General features: G+C 43.5%; 2 protein-coding genes across 2 annotated transcripts in view; one reads left to right on the top strand and one right to left on the bottom strand.

The window, feature by feature from the left end:
* The window catches only part of AKAP9 (A-kinase anchoring protein 9), a 115,445-nt gene extending 112,767 nt beyond the window's left edge, over nucleotides 1-2,678 (top strand). Inside the window, exons 49-51 of the mRNA XM_074151013.1 lie at nucleotides 83-203; nucleotides 1,285-1,424; nucleotides 2,102-2,678. Of these exons, the coding sequence (XP_074007114.1) occupies nucleotides 83-203; nucleotides 1,285-1,424; nucleotides 2,102-2,145 (305 nt within the window). The 3' untranslated portion in view covers nucleotides 2,146-2,678. The remainder of the gene's footprint in view (nucleotides 1-82; nucleotides 204-1,284; nucleotides 1,425-2,101) is intronic.
* A 404-nt stretch (nucleotides 2,679-3,082) lies between these two features.
* Nucleotides 3,083-14,449, bottom strand: CYP51A1 (cytochrome P450 family 51 subfamily A member 1). Its single transcript, XM_074150730.1, has 10 exons — nucleotides 14,232-14,449; nucleotides 13,389-13,487; nucleotides 12,214-12,390; nucleotides 10,606-10,732; nucleotides 7,486-7,660; nucleotides 7,187-7,306; nucleotides 6,570-6,765; nucleotides 5,851-5,946; nucleotides 4,769-4,937; nucleotides 3,083-4,103 (listed from the first exon to the last, which is right to left on the bottom strand). Exons 1-10 carry the CDS (start codon nucleotides 14,382-14,384, stop codon nucleotides 3,925-3,927), a joined length of 1,491 nt encoding a protein of 496 aa, XP_074006831.1. The 5' UTR covers nucleotides 14,385-14,449; the 3' UTR covers nucleotides 3,083-3,924.
* Between the last annotated feature and the right edge of the window lie 884 nt (nucleotides 14,450-15,333).

The following is a 15,333-nucleotide window of genomic DNA, read 5'->3' as shown; positions in this document are numbered from 1 at the left end:
AAACTCACACTTGAGATTCCCAGTAAAGTGCAAAAAGTGTTACTTTTTTCAGTTCTCAAAACATTGCTTTTTCTTTTTCTAGGTAATGAATTACGGCCTGATTCATTCTCTGGTGGCATGGATCCCTACGGAGAACAAAGGCATTCCTATAGATCCAGGTCAGACATGGGGTCTCCTAGATCTCCTGTGAACTTTCAACATAAGTACGTTTTATTTTAGTTTATTATTTTCTGTCAGAACACTGTTTAACTAAATGAATGCATCAGTGCTTACTGCTAAGGTTTGTGATCTTTGATGCTGTAAGGTTTTAAACTTTTTCTAAGGTTACATAATGAGTTCCATCTCAGGCCTTCAGGGAGCCTCCACTCATCACCTAATCCAGCCAAAGCTTGCAGACTTCTGCTGTCTGATTTGTGTCATAATCTTGGCTCTGGTGGTACGTGACTGGATGGACCTGCATTTACCTGCCTCTGTCGAGGCTCTGGCTGGGGAGGGTCGTCTGGTCCCCGTGGGCTGGGAGGAAGAATGACCGCCGCCTCATGGCTACAGCGTGGGTTGGAGCTGCTCGGTAGCTCTGCTGCCTGTCCTTGGCTTAAACCCTTCTGGTTGGCTGTACTAGAGGTATTAGTGAATCAGATGCCACTGAAAACAGGTATTTTTCACCAAAGGCAAGTTTTTTAGGTGTGCCATCAGCCTTTGATTACTTCATATGGGGTTGTGGGCTCTGAGCTTTACGGAATACCAGATTCTTGCCAGTTTGGATCTTTATTTTTATATAAATCACCTCAACATTTGTAATCTTAAGTTTGTGGCAACCATAGCAGTTCACACAGAAAAAATATTTTAATATTTTAGCCACTTTTGACTTTTGCTTATAGAAAGTAATGAAGAGAGACAGCATCCTGTGAAGATGCCTGTGTCCTTGTTCATACAAGCTTCTTAATAGAGAAGCAAACATGAGTCTACAATGGCTTCTGCTACAGTCTCAGTAGGAATTTGGTGGTCAGTCTTTGTCCCAGAGAAACGCAGCAACAAATCCGGTGCAGTAGAAAGAAAAGGCCATGGGGCAAAGTGGTTTTTCTGGGGGAGGCAGTTGGTGGCTTGGGCAATAAACGGCAGAGGGGTTCAATGGGTGTGATGTGCCGGCTCCCACAAGCGCAAGGTGAGGGACGTGCAGGCGGTAAAGTGTCCCTACTCACTTACCGTATTTTGCTACGTCTGCTGCTACTTTTGCTTTACTCGAAGTTTTGCTTTGTAAAACCATGCGTGTTTGTCTGTCCCTAGGTTCCACAGTGTGCACGCTGATATAAACCCCGTCTCTTTCGCCTGCTCTCAGCTGCAGAACTACGATCCTGAAAGAGCTCTAACAGACTACATCAACCGGCTGGAGGCCCTGCAGAGGAGACTGGGCAGCGTGCAGTCAGGTGAGGGTCAGGCCGTCCGCCCCGTGGCTGCTGCCCAGCACAAGGCAGGGTTCCACGTTGGAAACTGTGTGCTGGCTCTCAGAGATACAGCACAAACACCTTTGATTTTAGGCATTTTCAGCCTTAAACAAGAGGATATTCTGAGCTGTAGCAAAAAGCTCATTAAAAAGAAAATTGTAAAATTCTTTGAAGAGAGACAGGCCAGAGTGCTTTAACTACATATTTTGAGTTTATTGGTAACACTTTGACTTTCCCTGATCTTTAATAAATGTGCAGCAAGTAGTCAGTTGGCATCTCACCTAAGATTTTAAGCTAGATGGAGAAAAACGTACCCAAAAGATTGAGTGGGAGCACAAGGGCACTTTATTCTCCTACCACTCTCATTACAGAAGTTACAGCCCTTCTGTCCCACAGGTGATGGTAATTTTTGTGCTGTAAAAGGAATGCATCAAGAAAAGTGTCAGATTAATGGGATGTAATTTATCAAACTCGGTTTTTGCAGTTACTGCATTAAAAGTCTTACTTCAGCATAAAATCCATCATTTGAGGAAGTTTTGTTCTTACAAGATTTCCCATGTAAGATCTTTCACACTTCTTCATCTAAATAACACGTGATTGGTGAATCCTCATCTACTTATTCCAAGTAATCGTGATGAAACTCTTTCTCCCTCTTACAGGGTCGACTTCATACACTCAGTTGCACGCTGGCGTGAGGAGATAATACCACCCTCCGTCACTGGCAGTGGTGTTAAGGGATTGCCTTCTGCAAACCTGTGCTCTTCCTGTGCTGTTGTATGATGTGTATATTGTGGGACCAATATGAAAGCAGCTGGACGATTGCACACTGTTCCATCCTGGCACACCCACGCAGACAGGGGTTTGTGTATATAGGCACTTTGTCTTCAAAAAAACAAAAACAAAGAAAAAAACAACCCCCAAAACAACCCTCTCCCCCATTAAATTACATGTATATTTCTGGAATGCTAATTTAAATGATTAACTTATGAAGTGTGTATTTATCAAAAGGGTGCGAAGATGAAACTTGTGTATTGATGAAATTGAGCTACATTCAGCGACGTTTACTTGCACTTTTTCTGGCAAGGCTACTGAAGTTACGACTCGTCATATTTGCTACTGGCAGTGCAGACAGAATATCACTTGTAGAGACCTATTTTTGTAATGGTAGAAGTTTTGAATTTTATGGGTATTTTGTCAACGTACTGAAATAAAGATGACTTCATGCTTTTAACTGTGCTCAAGAATCACTCCCTTATTCACACCTTCCTCCTGCTCCTGGTGGCTGCAGCTTTACTTTTTACAGATTCCAAAATGCTGCTACTACTGAGACGTGAGGACAGGTACAGGCTCAGTTTCCTGCAGACGCTGGTCACATCGTATGGGGCTGGAAGGGAAGATACTGCACTCCCTCGCTTGCTGTGACTGGTACAAACACAAGGTTTTGGACGTCACACCTGAGTTTAGAACAGGAAAGACAGGGCAAAGCCCTCGCTACAGTGAGCACTGATGAAGGGGGGAGCTCTTTGCATGACTGACTTCATACTTACAGGAGAGAAATTTAGTTTATTACAAATTTACTTACAAAAGCTTTTCAGAATTGCCAGGGTTGAGCACAGAAAACTTCTACAAGAGGTTTGTTTATAAATTTAATTCAAAGATCCTGGGAGCCAGTGCTCGTTACCATTTATCATCATCACTCCTGAACCAAACAGCAGTTAACAATCTTGCATGAGTCAGTACAAAAGGGGACAACATTCAGCTATTTCACTTAATTTGTGACCATTTTATACACAAACATGTTATTTACAAAATTAATGTTGTTTGTATCATCATATTGTTACTGTCACACATCAAGCTTTCAGAGATCACTACTTTCAGAAATTTTTAGAAAATTACTTGTTGCTTTCTGAGCTTAAGCATTCTACAACTGCTTCAAGTTAGACGTTTAAATCATTAATTCTCGGAAAAGACTCCTCCGGGGACACTGTGGAGTCTGCCACTGCTCAGCTGTACAGTAACTTCTCTTTAAACAGGTACGTGGGCACTGCCAAATATTAGCCAAGACCATGCCTAGTTTGCTCGAAGCAGAACCACAACAATCAGGAGCAGGGCACCACCACCTCCGTTCCCCCTCGGTGCCCGTCCCCTGAGGGATTTACTGTAACTGGACACAGAGGTAAGGGACACGGTCTAACCCCTCCTTATCTGGGCAAAAGTAATCTTCCATTATTTTTCATAAGCAAAGAGTGCCTTTATAGAAATGACTTATTTCTTCATCTTAAAGAGCTGGCATGCACCTTGAACATGTTACACCAATAGAAAAGACACTTTCTGTAAAAACGCAATGAGAAATAGATGCAAAGACTGTGCAGTTGGTGGATTGTTGTTGCTTTCCTAACAGGAGATGCAAGAGTTTCCATCCGCCACTCATTTTGTCTGTTAGTTTACACAACTTTACCTGTTTAAGCTTCAGCTCCAGAATTTACAGCGACCTCCTCTTGTATCTGATAATGGGGTTGTTAGGTGTGTGTATCATTGTTGTATAATTTATAGTTGGAAAATAGTCATTGATGAGATCAAATTCATACAAACGAAGCAGAGTAGACCAAATAGTCTTAATCTGAACATAAGCAAAGTTTTCTCCAATGCAGCGATGACGACCTATAAGGAAAGCCATAAGAAGCAGTTAGAACACTTAGTTACTAGATCGCCTTTGACAACAAGCTACCTTTAAACATTTTATGCAGACAGTAATTGCTTCTTTCCTTTCTAAACAAGGCAGGCTCTGGTGCAGCACCTACACCATTACTACCACCACCAAAGTCTTGTGTTTCTAAGCTGTCACTGCATAAAACAGACCGAGTAACATGAAAGAGATTCTGGTGTTGTGGCCTCACCAGAAAGCGTTAATTTATGTATCACTGAAGAAGCATTTACGACAATGAGAAAAGATCCAACTATAACCATATTGCAATGCTATTTTCAAACTGTTTGGGCCATCAAGACTCTCGGCAGATTTTTGCTCCGCCTTAAACTGACGTTGTATTACCAGGGCTTTAGCTGCCCTTCAGAAGACTTGTGTCAAATACGACACATGCTGCCCAAGAGAGTTGGTTTGATTGCTCAGCTATCCAGCTACTACTAACGCAAAACTACGGACTGCGTTCTTTTAACAGCACTGTCACACTAAGAAAACTTTCAGGCAGCGATGGAAAGAAAAAATACATCCTCAGGTGCTGGGGAGTGGGGAGGCGCTGTGCGAGATGGCCAGCATGAGCCACTTCAGTACACAACGGCTCGGGGAGGGGCTGTGCTTTCTTACTCACCAGCGCCAAAGGGAACATAGGCAAATTTCTCTCCGGCGGCTGGGTTATCTTGGAGGTACCGGTCAGGCTTAAATTCTAGAGCATCTTTCCAAGAGTCCCTGAGCCTGTGGTTAACGGTGGGTGACACACAGACCTGATGGCCGGGGGGAATATTATATCCAGCAACAGTCTACAAGAGAAGAGACAAGACACCCACACATCACAAAAGTTCTCCGTTTTTCTTTTTAAAGTGTTACCTGAAGTGCTACATCCTGAGGCTTGAATTTCAAAAGAGATTTTTGGCTAAGCTTGTTTAAAAATACTGCAGCGTAATAGTTTGTTTTATACAGGACACAACATTCAAGTAGTTGCAGGAACCTTTCATCCGCTTGAACAAGGCTGGCCATTCTACAGAAAGAGGTTTTGAAAAAAAATTAATGAACTTCAAATTCATTGAAAGCGTTTGTCATGGGAGGGACATTGGTTTAAAGAATTGACTGATTTGACTTTTGATCTTATTTGTACAAACAGCAAGTTTTCTTTCATAGATTCATAGATTGGTCTAGGCATTATATTATGTGCAAGCCAATTTTTCCAAGATAGCTACTAAAAATACCTGCAAACAAAATGTATCATTAAGTGGTAGCACCAGACAAAGCTCAAGTGAGACTGCAAGCTAGAAGAAAGGGTCAGTTTCGCTGAACAAGACTGCGCGGCTGTTACTGTGTCCCCTCAGAGCCCTCCCTTCTCCTGACTGAACAACGGCTGTTCCCTCAGCTTCTCCTCACAGGACAAGTGCTGCACCCCCTGACCATCTTGGTGGCCCTCTGCAAGCTTCACTTCATCAACATCTTGATTGCCAGGGGTCGGAGGGGTCCAAAACTGGACACAAATAACTCCCAGGTGAAGGTAACCACTACCAAGTTCAAGGTGATAATTGCTTTCCTCTGTCAACGCCGGCTACACTCCCACTGCTATCACCCAGGCTGCCATTAGCTGTCATCCCTGCCAGCAGACACTGCTCACTCCTGTTTTCCCTTCTGCCCCCGGGACACCCCTCACACCTCCCCCCAGCCTTTCCCAGCTCCAACAAGTGAACTCACTTGGGGAGTTTTGGCCATTCTCATCATGGTCATTATAGGAGGTCGAAGTCTTAAAGTTTCTTTCAGGCAGCGGTCCAGCAAACTGAGATCCTTGAGCTGGAAGTGCAGAGAAAGTTGTATGTCAAAATATAGCCGAGTTTATTCAGCACAAACAAAATAGTATTTTATACCATTTAAAAACACATTTAAAAAAAAAAAATTGCAGTACGCAGCTCATATTTACATTAGCCACCCTGATAATTTCTTTTTGTTCTATTTGATTCAATTAAGAAGGAAATCTCTGAGCAGTGCAATCAAATACAACTAGTTTCTTACGGCTCTCTCACAAGTGTTTTCTGTTGCCTACTTAAAGAACAAGGTCACGCTGCATCCCTTTCCTCAATGTGAATATGAGGATCTTCCTCCTCTACAGAACAGTAATTTCTTAAATAGACATTGTAGGAACTGTAATTTCTTTGATGAACACTGATTAAAAAAAAAGTAGCAAGCTGAAAATTCACTTGGAGAGGAAGAGATGGAGGAAATATATTAGATGTATTGGCAAACAGTGTTATTACAGAGCGACCCTGCTAGATTCTGATCCGAACACAAAAGCATGTGACTATATTTCACATTTGTTCATTGTTTTTGGGGTGGTTTTTGGGGTGGTTTTTTTTTTTGTTTTAAACAAGCATCTAAAAGTATAAAAACACACAGCAGGAATAATGTAAAATACAAACCTGGTCGTAAGTTAATGGTGGCAAGTCATCCCCACAAACTGCTTTTTGTTCTGCGTAGCACTGTTCTTGGATTGATTTGTCTCTGGCGATGAAGAAGCCCAGCCAGGCGCTGGTGGTGGAGGAGGTGTGCTGGCCCGCCAGCAGCAACCCAATCAGCATCCCAGCTATTTCATCGTCGGTCAGCGGACGGCCATCCCTAGGTTGAAGGGTGTTACGTTAGAGCTTTATTTGATCAGCTTTCCAGTTACAGCATTTACGATTTCTTCTAATGTACTTCTTTCTCCTTCTTCTCTTTTGTTGCCTACCCTAAATGGGTCGGGGGAAGGGAGAACAGAGGGAGAGAGGAGGCTCTAGGAGCCTTAAAGAAAATCATTACTGAACAGCCAGCACAGAAAGGAACCAGCCTCGTGACCGCTACTGAAAATCTCAGAAATCTGAATAACCATTTGCAAGTAGTTTTTAAGCTGTTTTTAAGAATACAGCCAGGACCGACTGATGGCAACAAAACCAATTCAGAACACAAGGGAATAGTTCTTACTTTTGGTAAATAGCTTTAACTGAAGAGCTCAAAGCTCTAAAGCATCTATAAATGACAAGTCTTCAAACCCTTGGCTTACTTGTACGAAGCATCAAGTAGAGTTTGGAGCATGTCATCCTCCTTTTCCTCAGACTTTCGACGTTTCTGAATAACCTTGTAGAAAATATTCTTTATTTCTTTGTGTGCTCGATCTCGACGTCTGCAATTCAAAACACTTTGATTAGCAACTTTACGTAAAGTAGCACATAAAATGCTTATGAGGATTTATTTGGACATCTAGAATAGCTTTCAAACGAGAAATGGCGGGGAGGGGGAGCCCAAACAACGAAGTTGTTTACGTAAAAATACTTCAGTTGCTTCATCTGTTATTTCTGATACCTGAAGCTCGGCAGAGGCAGCCAACCTGGCAGAAGCCAGGCAGCGTGAGTAAAACCCCCATCCAAATCGGCATACAGCTGAGCCACTTTCTCATTCAGCAAGCTTCTTATTTCCTTCCCATGTAAGCAATGACTCGCTGTCAAAATGATAAGCTCTGAAAGGGCTTCAAACAGGTCTGAGGAAAGATTTGAAAAATGTTACTGAAGATGCATTTCATGTGACATGTTATGTTTTAAGGTCATTGTTTATTTTGTAGAAAAGCAAAATAAGCAACTGGACATAGATGAGTAGTTTTAAATGAGTTTTAGATTGCTTTACTAGAAGAATGAAGCATCTAATTTTAAAATTCTGTGTGTCTATCACGTCTGTCTTCAAACAACTTTTTAATTAGATCGTCCATTTCAACAACTTTTTTCTGAGGTATTTTTTTCTAGAAGTTTTTCTGGCAGAGCTACTAATTCTTCCAGAGTAAGCCATGCAGCACAAACGCAATCCTTAATAAATATAAAAGTCGTCAAAAAAACCTTAGCCTTGAAAACCAAATCCACGGGAAACCAATTAGTTTTGCTGCTCACTGAATTATTTATAAATAATAATATTTATACATTTTAATATGACAATATATAATTTTATATTTAACTATATTATATATTGTATAACTATATATTTAGAAATTATATACTTATATTTTTAAATACAATTTATATTTATTATTGATTTCTTAAGTATTATATTGTTGTGGTTTCAGCTAGGACAGAGTTGACTTTCTTACTAGCAGCTGGGGAGTGCTATGTTTTGGATTTGGGATGACAATACTGTTGATAGCACACTGTGGTTTTGGCTGTTGCTAGCACTCAAGGCCTTTTCTGCTCCTCACACCGCCACGCCAGCCACTGGGCTGGGAGCGCACAAGAAGCTGGGAGTCTTTATCTTAACCCACGAGTTTTCTCACATTTAGTCTTCCGATTCTCTCCCCCACCTCACCAAGGGGAGAGTGAGTGAGCAGTTGTGTGGTCCTAGTTGCTGGCTGGGGTTAAACCACAACATATATGAACATTATATATTTATTTAATATATTTTGTAAATACATATTTTAAAAAAAACATTTCTGACACCATTATACCACTGTGGACTTGCAACAATAGTAATGGGCTACGTCTAGCAGGTTAGTTGGGAAAGACCAGTGCGAAAAAAAATTTCACAGAATTTCACAGAATTTTCTTGGTTGGATAGGACCTTTGATATCATCGAGTCCAACCAACAACAACAAAAAAAAACCAACACAAACCCAAAAACAACAAAAAAAACCACAACACCAAAAACAAACACCCACAACACCCCACCCACAAACAGACACAACCCAACCATCTCGGGCACTAGAGCATGCCCTGAAGTGCCACGTCTACACATTTCTTAAATACCTCCAGGGATGGCAACTCCACCACCTCCCTGGGCAGGCCGTTCCAGTGCCTGACCACCCTCTCAGTAAAGTAATTCTTCCTAATATCTAATCTAAACCTCCCCTGCCACAACTTCAGACCATTTCCTCTGGTCCTGCCATTATTCCCTCGGGAGAAGAAGCCAACACCCACCTCTCTACACCCTCCTTTCAGGGAGTTGTAGAGGGCAATAAGGTCTCCCCTCAGCCTCCTCTTCTCCAAACTAAACATGCCCAGTTCCCTCAGCCTCTCCTCATATGACTTTTGTTCTCCAAAACCCTCACCAGCTTGGTGGCTCTCCTCTGGACATGCTCCAGCAGCTCAATGTCCTTCCTGTAGTGAGGGGCCCAGAACTGAACACAGCCCTCGAGGTGAGGCCTCACCAGTGCCCAGGACAGAGGCACCATCACTGCCCTACTCCTGCTGGCCACGCTGTTCCTGATACAGGCCAGGATGCCATGGCCTTCTTGGCCACCTGGGCACACTGCTGGCTCATGTTAAGCTGGCTGGCCACCAACACCCCTAGGTCCTTTTCTGCTGGGCAGCTTTCCAGCCACTCCTCCCCAAGCCTGTAGCGTTGCCTGGGGTTCTTGTGACCGAAATGCAGGACGTGGCACTTGGCCTTATTAAACCTCATCCCATTGGCCTTGGCCCATTGATCCAACCTGTCCAGGTCCCTCTGTAGAGCCTTCCAACCCTCAAGCAGATCAACACTCCCACCTAGTTTGGTGTCATCTGCAAACTTACTGAGGGCGCACTCAATCCCCTCATCCAGATCATCAATAAAGATATTAAACAAGACTGGCCCCAAAACTGAGCCCTGAGGGACACCACTGGTGACCAGCTGCCAACTGGATTTCACCCCATTAATTACAACTCCCTGGGCACAGCCATCCAGCCAGTTTTTTTACCCAGTGAAGAGTACACTTGTCTATGCCGTGATTCACCAGCTTCTCCAGGAGAATGCTGTGGGGGATGGCATCAAAGGCCTTACCGAAGTCCATGAAGACAACGTCCACAGCCTTCCCCACATCGAGAAGGCGGGTCACATGGTGACAGAAAGAGATCAGGTTGGTTAAGCAAGACCTCCCTTTCATAAACCCATGCTGGCTGGATATAATAATAATATAAGTAATATTAGTATTACTTATATTATTAAATAATATATAATAATATATAATAATATATAATAATAATATCTATAATAGTAAGTAATATAAATAATTTCACTTAGATCACTAACCCAACCTTATCGGCTTCAAGGATGCAGTTCTTCAGTGTAGAAGATCCCTGAGCTAAGATCTCTGACAGGCTCTGGGAAATTGGAGCAGGATCTTTTCCTAGGGACTAAGAGGTGGTTACACTGACCTGACTCGTGTCATACAAAACGAGCACAACCTCAGCCAGGCAACAGGTATGCTCGCTATTAGCCAACTAAGAAAGCGAAAGTAAGATAAGCTTTTGCTTCTGACAATGATTTTCTGTGCAGATTTATTCTCCAATAGCCTTAAATTCGATTAAACAAAATCTACTTTGCACATCTTCTGACATTCCATGCAGTTTTACCTATGTCATTTTTCGTTTTTTAAATACTGCAGTAAATCATTTACAAAAACATACTGCATTGGCTTGAATTCCTTCCCAGAAAATCTGAGAAAAAAATGCATCTGCTCTTGCTTACTTTTTTCTCCACTCTCTCCCCATGCTTTGAAATATTCCTTTGTTTCTTCTTCAATGACAGATACATGCTGTTTGAACTGGGCAATATTTAGCCCAGTTTTGAGCATCTTCTTCTGTTCCAAAAACACCTAGAGGAGCCAAGACAGAAAAAGCAATCAGTACAAGGATCATCATATTAATGTAATTAACAACATACTATAATTTGTACTATAAGAACATAACAGAAGTAAAAAGAAATTAGGGTCGTAGAGCATAACAGATACTCAAATTTAAATAATAGATAATATTGCGTTTTTCACCTTCTTTGTTCTTCAAGCAAAAGTTTAGTAACATCCAAGTAAAATATTAGCTCAAGGGAGCTATAAGTCTCTCTTTTACAGTACCAAAACAAAAAGTAATTTTAATATCTTTGTTAAACTTTATCCCTGAAGATACAAGAAGCATTCAAGATTGCAATACGGAATGCACTTGAGATACATCATCACAAATGTAATCAGACCTGTCCTTGCAAAGTCTGAATTCAGTCTGTGTTCCTTCTTACGTGGCCTCCTTGCTTTCTCTCCCCCAGGGCGTCTGTCTTCTCTCACGCAGCAATACCTTCACTCTGGCCTAGAGAGGCACCTTTCTTTTACAAAGACCTCTGATCACTGCCCAGGAAGCAAACTGCTTCCTAGGAAAATAGTGACTTTCACATCCTTCTCACCTCTTCCTCTTTTTCTTTGTATAGACATCTACTCAGAAAATTATTCAATGAATTTTTAAGTGCAAGTCTACACTATACCATGAGCAACAGACCAAAAATTGTCTTCCCACCAAGGGCTCTGCATGTACTATAAAGTTATTCATAAAACAAAGGGCGTAAGAAGAAAGGTTACTTCCTAGAAGCTTCTGTTTTCAGAATGCAGAGGGGACTCCAGCAGTCTGTCAGAGGGTACATGTGCCACAAGCACATTTTCTCTTGCACCATGCTAGCCCATCTCCAGCTTGATGGAGACAGGAGTCTGTCCACCGCAAATGTGGCTTCTGCAGTTTAAGAGTCTGTCATGCCAGACAACATGCACAAACAAGAAAGCAACCTACACTCAGCTGGGAAACAATGCCACGTGACACGGCCACTGTGTTTCCAGACCCACACAGACTGCATTCTGCAAACACATACAGACTGATTTTTACCTGAGCAAGACAAACCTTGTGGTGCTAATTATCAAATTAATACTCCTCTATCTAGATTCAGCATGGCATAAATGAAAAATTTTCACTCTTAAAGCTCTCTCAGCAAGACCCAAAGTTACTTGTAAGGCAAAAGTAAACTGCAGTGAGTGACATGCTAGAAGGGAAGGGAAAAGAGACTCACTTATTAGGTTTTCCTCTATGGTTGGATTAGATGGTTTCAAGATCAAAAAACAGCATCCAGACTGACAAATGGCCAGGTAGGCAAGTAAAGCAACCTAAACATCTTCAGTCCCGATTATCCAACTGAGACAATTTAGCTGCAATATGCCAGAATCGTGTATGAACACACAACCCCATCACAGGGTGCAAAAAGCTCAGGGCTGCCTACTCAGAACTTAAACCACGCTACTTCTCTACTCATATTTGAAACACATACCATGTTAGGCACATCATAAGCAACTCCCTTGCCAAAAACTGGTGTCGTTAACCGAGAGTATACATCTTCTGCATTCAGATCTTCATTTTTACTGTTGAAGAGTAGAGCAGCAGCATCACTACCCAGTAAGTATGTGAATGTCTTGCCAACCATAGTGAAACTGAACACAGGTCCATACTAAGAGAAAAAAAAACAAACCAGTTTATTTTAAATGAGAACACCACAAATCATTAAATCCATATCTCTTTATGTACAGGCTTCCATAAATCCCTTACTCTCCTAAGAAGTGTCTGGAGATTTAATACAGATACAAATATTTTAAGCCACATTTAAATTCTGTTCTCAATATACTTACTAGTGACATCTAATGACATAACACACACAAATGATCTTGGACGTTTAAAAAACATTTAGTTTAAAAAAACATAAATAAAAGATCAATTACACTATAAAAACTAGCAGGGAGATTATAGCACATATAGCCTCCAGTAATCTACAAACACTGTCTCGAAAAATTCTGGATTTGGAGTTCTGCACAGGTAATTAAGAGCAAATACGATTTTAAAGGTCATCTCCAACAGATCTTCACATATTAAATTTGGCTTTCTTTAAGTTAACCAAGCTAAAATTTAAGCTTAAGTTTTAGACAATGTGAAACAGAACATGAAATCTTCTTTCAATGGAATTAAGGCTCTACTGCCTTAGGCCATTTCTTTGGGGCTGTTATGCTACAAAACATACTAAGATTTTAAACACCAGCCCTTTTAACATTGGAAAGGGCCTTAAAAGGCATCAAATGGCCTACACAGGTGGTCGGCTACATTCCAGCCTGGTCACAGGTTAGTAAAGGGTGAGATTAAAAATTCCCCATTAAGGCAAGAAATAACATCATGAAAATGGCTTTTAATTAACTTGTGATTCAGCTATGATCATTACCCAAATACACACAGTTTTTTAAATCTGAAACACAAGACATATCTCAGAAAACACTACTTCTCTAACAACGATGTACACAGAGAGATCTGAAAAAACCAGAGCCTACTCTGCACACTACATTCCATAGTCAAGGCAGTAAATGAGAACGAACTGATTTTAAACAGGTTCTACATAGAGAACTTAACAGATACACAAAAATATTCTAGCATATGCTCAGCCAGTCATGTGGGAAAATATACCTTGTCATAAGCATTTTCCAAAAACTCAATTGGACTTTTTCCAAATGCGATTGCATGTCCAAGGAAAGGGATGCTTGATGAAATATAAGGTGGGTATTTCTGAGGAACAAAGGAAAAGTAAATACTGACATTTCTTCAGAGAATAATAAAATCATGTCCATTTACATAAAAACTAAACACAGAGGAGGCTTTATACATGTTTCATTTAAACCCTTTTGTGAAAAGGCGAACCTTTGACAACTGTTTATTTTCTTAAATAGAGTAACAGTGAGCCACATTTAAAAGAAGCAGAGGTTAAAATAGAATTAATACATTTAAGATTCTTGCTATGCTGCCTCTGAAAGCAAAGCAAAAAGATACTGCAGTCAGAAACAAAACGATTTGCTAAACAATCCCCCAAAAGCATCAACCTCAGTTTAGCAACGAGTTTCACACATAGGCAGGAGCTTTATTTTAAGCTGCGCTGACCAGACGGGACCGGGCCGTTGCCCTCCGCTTCGTGCGGTACCCACCAGCTGGGCGGCGGGACCCGCCAGCGCCGCGGCGCTCCCCTCGGAGAGCGTTCCAGGGGAGGCTGCGGGGAACGCTCCCGCACGCCGGGGTTTCACCGCCCGTTCCTGTGCGCTCCCCGCGAAGGGCTCTCCAGGGGTGAGCTGCTCCCCCGCCCGGCCGTACCCTGACGGGAGGCCGCCCGGATCCCCCGGCGCCCCCCCTCTCCCCTGCGCTCGCCCCGCCGTGACCGCCCCTCCGCGGGAGGCTGGCGGAGCCCTCCGGGTGCCCTGCCCCGGCCCGCCGCCTCTCCCCAGCCGAAGGCGCCGCGCCTCCCCCGCCCCCAGCGCCCACCTTTCCGTCGGACCCGACGCGACGCCGGTAACCCAGCTGGAACAGGTAGCCGAGGCTCAGCGCGAAGGCGGAGGCGGCCAGCACCAGGGAGAGGGGGTTGCCGAGGGCCACCCGCTCCAGCAGGGACCCGCCGACCTCCGTCAGGCTCGGCATCGCCTCAGCGTCCCGCGGGCCGCCGCCAGCCGCGCGACTGCACGCGCCGCGCCGGCCGCGCCCACCGCCGCGCTGGGCTGATCTCTGCCCATGTGACGATTCCCGGCGCCTGAGCCAACCGGCGCCCGCCGCTCCGCGGGGTGACGTCGTCTGCCGGGCTGTGAGGGGCGCCATTGGGCGGCCGAGGAGCGGTGGGCGGGCCGGGGGCGGTGGTTGGCGGCCGGCGGGGGGCTCGCGCGGGGCCGAGGGCGGTGTCGCCCCGAGCGGCCCCTGAGGGCGGAGCGGGGATGGGCGGCCTCCGCCCCGGGCCGCCCCGGAGATCCCCATTTCGAGGCTTCTCGGTCCGGCCCCGAGCAAAGGTTTTATCTTGTTGCCCGCAAACCCTAAAGGCTTTCCAATGCGAAAGGAAATTCATCAACGTTGTAGCGATTGAGACGGAGTTCCTTAATACTTACACGCTTTGACAATTCTGTAGGGACACACGGCAACCGGTGGTGACTGACGTTCAGCACCCTCAGTTTATGAAGTAAGGATCTACCTGGTGGCAACAGAGTCGGTCTATTTCTTTCAGGTATCAGGATTTCCAGGTTGGATTACCTATATCTGAACGCACTGGTTTTATTTCATTTCATTGCTGTTGTGTAACAGCAAATATTTTAAATTTTGGTTTTCAAAGGCGAGCAGAAGCAGAGTCCCTAGTTCTTTATCATTTAGTCTAAGGGTGAAGTTCTCATGTTTTTCTTCAGGCAACATATATGTTGATCCATTTTCATCACGTCCAGGATTCATTGCTGATGGTAACAGGTCTGGTCTGGCACCTCCGCTGCAAGGATTGGGTTCAGTTCTCCGGTACCCTTTTCGGCTGACACGAGCAGTGCCCGTTTTCTCACACCTTGAGACATTGTGGCAGCGTTTATCTCAGCTGAGAATTCACATTCATACCTTTTCT

The sequence above is a fragment of the Numenius arquata genome, chromosome 7, assembly GCF_964106895.1.
Source record: "Numenius arquata chromosome 7, bNumArq3.hap1.1, whole genome shotgun sequence".
In the NCBI taxonomy this organism is placed as follows: domain Eukaryota; kingdom Metazoa; phylum Chordata; class Aves; order Charadriiformes; family Scolopacidae; genus Numenius; species Numenius arquata.
This window is presented reverse-complemented; position numbering and strand designations above follow the sequence as displayed.

Bases quoted from the DNA above. Each gene is read 5' to 3' on its own strand.
- CYP51A1 (XM_074150730.1), bottom strand. From the start codon at position 14,384: ATGCCGAGCCTGACGGAGGTCGGCGGGTCCCTGCTGGAGCGGGTGGCC. The intron at 5,947-6,569 runs GTTTGTATTTTA...CTGCACTTCCAG, and splicing joins CACCATTAACTTACGACCAG to CTCAAGGATCTCAGTTTGCT. The intron at 4,104-4,768 runs GTGAGTAAGAAA...CTTTCCTTATAG, and splicing joins CTATGTTCCCTTTGGCGCTG to GTCGTCATCGCTGCATTGGA.